The sequence below is a fragment of the Camellia sinensis genome, chromosome 5 (assembly GCF_055761805.1).
Source record: "Camellia sinensis isolate YWXY chromosome 5, ASM5576180v1, whole genome shotgun sequence".
In the NCBI taxonomy this organism is placed as follows: Eukaryota; Viridiplantae; Streptophyta; class Magnoliopsida; order Ericales; family Theaceae; genus Camellia; species Camellia sinensis.
Genome location: NC_138965.1, coordinates 195,393,249 through 195,398,676, shown reverse-complemented (window position 1 = coordinate 195,398,676; position 5,428 = coordinate 195,393,249). Strand labels below are relative to the sequence as shown.

The following is a 5,428-nucleotide window of genomic DNA, read 5'->3' as shown; positions in this document are numbered from 1 at the left end:
TGGGCTCTCTAATTCTAAGATGGCCTTGATCTGATCTGGGCTAGCCTCGATGCCCCTTTTGGTAACCAAGTATCCTAAGAACTTACCAGACCCAACTCCAAATGTGCACTTTGATGTATTGAGTCGGAGCCGATATGTTCTAAGCATGTCAAAAACTGCCTTTAAGTCTTCCAGATGATCCTCAGGTTCCTTGGTCTTCACGACCATGTCATCTATGTATACCTTCACTGTTCTGCCTATTAGATGCCTGAACATCTTGGTCACCAGTCTCTGGTAAGTTGCTCCTGCATTTTTCAGCCTGAAAGGCATCACTCTATAGCAACACAACCCTTTTGGGGTGGTGAATGCAGTCTTCTCCTCATCTGGGGGTACATAACTATCTGATGGTACCCCCTATAAGCATCCAAGAAGCTCATCCTTCCATATCCTGAGGTGGCATCCATCAATTGGTGAATTTTGGGGAGTGGGAAACTATCTTTGGGATAAGCCTTGTTCAGGCTGGTGAAATCCACATAGACCCTCCACTTCCCATTCTTTTTCTTTATGACAACCGTGTTTGAAAGCCATGTTGGGTAGTTCACCTCTCGAATGGCCCTAGCCTCCAGAAGTTTATCCACTTCCTCTTCTATTGCCTCGACGTGCATCAACGTAGGCCTCCTTGCTCGCTGGATGACAAGTTTGGCCGACCTGTCCACATTCAGTCTATGGCAAGTGACCTCGGGGTCAATGCCAGGCTTCTCGTACGGCGTCCAGGAAAACACCTCAATGTTGACTCTCAAGAACGCCTCTAGCTCTTTTTTCTCTTCCTCGGCCAAGCCCGAGTCGAGAAGGAAGAAGCGCTCTTCATCCCCTTACTAGACAAGGAATTTTCTTCAGGGCTTCCTTACTCTTCTCGGCTAGCTCTTTGCCGACGTCATCCAGGACTTCCATGTCCTCATTCTCGATCTCTGCTACTTCTGCTTCTCGTATGTTGCAGGTGCATTTCATTACTCCCATGGAGCAATTCTTCGCTTGCACCTGATCCCCTTTGACTTCCTTAATTCCCTGTTTTGTTAGGAATCGCAATAACTGGTGCAATGTTAAGGGAACAGCCCCCATTGTATGCAGCCATGGCTTTCCCAGAATAGCATTTTAAGGGAGGGGGTGTCAATTATTGTAAATTCTATTTTCACCTTCTTGGTGTCAACCTGCACTTCCAAACTTGCTGCTCCCAGGGCCCATGTTGGCGTTCCATTGAACCCAACCATTGGACTGCTCCAGATCATCTTGGTAAAGGCCAAGCTCCTTGTAACACCTGACATACATGATGTCACAAGAGCTACCCTGGTCAATTATGATGCGCTTCACTTGGCATTCTCTAATCTGGAGGGATATTACCAAGGCATCGTTGTGTGGATACTACACTATCTCTAGGTCATCTTCAGTAAAGGACACCACTGGTCCTTGGCCTTCGTCTGCCCTAGGTTTTTTCTGCCGGACTTCGTACACATGCTACAAGTGTTTTACCTTCTGAGTCTCCTCACGTATTTCGTTCTCATTGACCTTCAAGTGAATCACATTGATCACTCAAGGTCCGCCTACCTGCAGTTGTGGTGCTGGAGGAGGCGGTGCTACCGGTGCCTGAGGTAGTCTTGCTTGTTCTTCCCTTGTCCTGGCCTCATCTACAAGGTCCCTTAAATGACCTTGTCTTACCAGGTCTTCCAGATGTGCTTTCAGGGCTCTGCACCCCTAAGTCAGATGTCCATCTTCATTATGGTAAACACAGTGCTTGTCAAGGCTTCTTTTCATAAATTCGTCCGAAACCCTTACTGGTGCTATGTAATAGGGTTGATTTCGGATTTTCTTCAAGACTTTGTAAACCGGGATTCGAAATATGGTTGTGACTGCCTGCGCAGCCCTTAATCCTGGCTCTTGCTTGTTGTACCCAGTGTTACCTCAGCCTCGCTTCGGCGAGCTGTTTCTTTTCTCTTGTTTCGACGCCTTTGTTCCCAACATGTCTTCCTCGGCCTTCGCATACTTCTCAATTCTGCTCAGGAGTTCCTCCATACTTTTTGGCAGTGTCTTTGCCAATGATTTTCGAAGCAGACAATCATCGTTCATGCCATTCTTAAAAGACACGACCGCCACCTCTTGGTTGCACCCTGGTATTCGGCTGAACACCTCATAGTACCTCTTGGCATAGGCCCTAAGGCTTTCATCCTCACTGATTCTTAGAGCCATCAAGGAGCCCACCCTTAATGGCTGTAGTTTGTTTGTCACAAACCTGACCACGAACATCTCGGTCAGTCCTTCCCAGCTTTTCACAGTTCCTTTCGGCAACTTGTAAAACCAGTCCGATGCAATTTTCCAAAGGACAAGGGGAACACCTTGCAAAACAATGACTCGTTCCCGGTGTATAGTGCCATTAAGTTCAGGTACAAGCCGACGTGAAAGTTGAGGTCCGACTTATCGTCATATATTTGCAATGTCGGCATGTAAAACCTTTTAAGGGCCTCAAATTTGTCCAACTCTACTAAGAACGACGTTCTCGGCTTGACCGAAGAGATTACCTCGACATCTTGTCGCTTCCTCTGGAGGTAATCCCTCAGATCCTCCTTGGTCCATCTAGGAGCTCGGCTATCACTGGATTTCAGCCTCTTTGGTGCGCTACTTCCAGTGTCATTATAAGTCTTTTTGGTGTCAAAACAGAGTTCCTTTACCTGAACATCCCGATGTTCTTTGGTGCAGGCTTCTTTGGTTCGACGTGTTTTCTGGGATTCTCTCCTCATTGATTCTTCATGCCCGACCTCCCGCCGAGGCCGAAGAATGTCCCTTAATCATGTCGTGCTGCAGGAACTGTTTTCTGCCCCCCTTTTTGGGCATCTTTCTTGGCTGCTAGAATCGGCGTATCTTGTAACGGGAACGGTGGCTACATGACGTTGTTCTGCACCATGAAATTGATGACCATTTGCAGGTCCACCAATTTGTTCGCCATTCCCTTCATCTCGCCGTCCCACTGCAGGCATCTATCTTTCTATACCTGGACGTCGTCCTCATTATAATACCCGCTTCGGTCTAATTTCTTTGGTACGTCGCCTTCCTGGCCGACGTCTTTCTCTTTGGGATTCTGATCCCAAGTTTCCTTGTTGCAATTATCTTCCTCGACGTCGAGGTCAACATGTTTGCCACTTCCAGTAGGGATGTTATCCCCAACCTTCTCTTGCTGTCCGTCGTTGGCCATTTATTCTCATTTTTTTCCCACAAACGACGCCAAATTGTGTGTGTCAATTTTCGACCACACTGTCAAAAAGGTACTCAGCTGAAGAACACCGGCAGAATACATTAAGCTCAAACGACCTGTCACAGAAAGATAAGATTCCGACGATTGTTCGTCCACCCGGGGGCACTCCGATGATCAAGTCAGTTATCTCTCAAAGATAGCCAAAGTGGTTAACTTACTATTCAGAATATAAAAAGCGTACCTTAGACCCACGAGAGTGCCTTACTTTTATAACCAACACTGACCTGATCCCTATGGAAGCCTAGCTTCAATGGATTCTGGCTCAATGTCTATCCAGGACTCTCAAATAGATAAAGATAAACTCCCTAAGAGCTTTATCCTTATCCAGGCTGAAGTCCTTCCTCATTCTAGGACTCTTGATCCTTATCCACTCATCTCAGATTCCAATATCTCCGCAGATAACCTCGGCCTAGCTGAGATTATCTCGGTGTCGAGTCAAGGACACGTGGCACCTTGGCTGGTATTTCGGTGCCACCTTGGCTACATGTTGCTATCCAAAAAATATGTCCCCACAGTATGGGTATTTTGTCTAATTCATAGCCTGATTCACAATCGATACTATCAAATGGGCTATTATAAAAACTTTTTGCGATTAGTGATTTAAATATTTCATGACAACGTGGCCTAATTTATCATATTGCTACGCTGCGACCAATATTCAATTTGTGATACTTTAAAACCTTGAGATGTAGACATCAATTTCTAAAGGCTACTAGAATGTATATGATTTGTTTGCATTGATGAAATTTATTGCTAAGTTCATCTTACTAGTATCAATTTCCTTCTACGGGGAAGCATATGCTTGTTCAAAGGAAGAAGACATGGCTACGAGTTGTTGCTGTAACTGCATCCAAGATGTCCAACCGAGACCGTTAGATCCCAATGACATATATCAACAATTTCATATCGTTCCGTACCATAGAGGTGGTCATTTTTATGCCAAATCAATTGCGCCAGATGGGATTCCTCCAAACTTCTTGAGAAGAAAAGGGTGGTGCATTCGTACTCAAACCCCCCAAAACTACCAACTAAGTGAAGCACTAGGCATCAACACTGCCCTCCGTGATTGCCTTCCATCATTCGATCTCCCATTATCCTACAAGAGTTCAGAAGCCATTGTTGTAGGGAAGTGGTATTGTCCTTTTATGTTTATCAAAGATGGAACATCGAGAGATCAGATGAAAAAGTCAATGTTTTATGAGATGACACTTGAGCAAAGATGGGAGCAAATATTCCTTGTGAAAATGGTTATAATCAATGGAATGTTGTGTTTGTGGATGTTGCAGTCCAAACAGAAATAATCACTGTAGGGGGCAGAGAAGCAGTGTGGGATGAGAATAGAGTGGCCGATGGGGTGATTTGGTTTACGAGCTTTGTTGGTGTAGGAGAAGAAGTGAATATTGGGTTGAGCTCGCTAATTGTTGACAGAATGAAATGTAGGGATGGCAATATGAACCCGGCCCGACGGGGACCCGGACCGCCCCGTCCCGATAAATAGGTTTTTCCCCGAAAATTATTCCCCGTAGGGCCGGGGCTGGTATTAAAAAATGCATCCCCGATGATTTTCGGGCCGGGGACGGGGATTAATTTCTCGGCCCCGGCCCCGCCCCGGCCCCGGCCCAACATTTCCCCGAAAGATCCCCGCATATTCTATTTATATGTTTAGTTATATTATTGTTGTATTATTATATTTATATAACTCTTTCTCTCTCTCTCTCATACTCTCATCTCTCAACTCACTCTCTCAACTGACTCTCATCTGTCTCTCACTCTCTCACTCTCTGGTTCTTCTCTCTCTGTCAACTCTCAAAGCCATATCAATCCAGACCAGATCCAGTCTCAAGAACAGCCGTTCTCCGTCGCAACACTTCCTCTACCATCCTCCATCGCAGATTCGCAGCACCGCCATAGGCCGTAGCACCTCCTCTCTCTCTTCTCTCTCGCCGTAGCACCGCGGTTTCAGCCATGTTTCGGCGTAAATCTGAGTCGATCGACATGGATCCGTGCGCGATCCACACAGATCTGTGTATATGTATACATGTATGTGTGTGTGTGTGTGTGTATCAGTATCAATTTTTTTTTGGTTCATTTATTGTATATGTATACATGTATGTGTGTGTGAATCAGATCTCTCTATATTTTTTTGGT

At 45.7% G+C, this 5,428-nt stretch overlaps 1 protein-coding gene across 1 annotated transcript; it reads left to right on the top strand.

Moving 5' to 3' along the window:
- Window positions 1-4,020: 4,020 nt before the first annotated feature.
- LOC145791991 (uncharacterized) lies at window positions 4,021-4,581 on the top strand. Its single transcript, XM_082872461.1, has one exon. The coding sequence runs from the start codon at window positions 4,021-4,023 to the stop codon at window positions 4,579-4,581; it is 561 nt and encodes a 186-aa protein (XP_082728587.1).
- The last annotated feature ends 847 nt before the right edge of the window (window positions 4,582-5,428 follow it).

Excerpts from the sequence above, each read along its gene's own strand:
- LOC145791991 (XM_082872461.1), top strand. The coding sequence starts at position 4,021 with ATGAAATTTATTGCTAAGTTCATCTTACTAGTATCAATTTCCTTCTAC.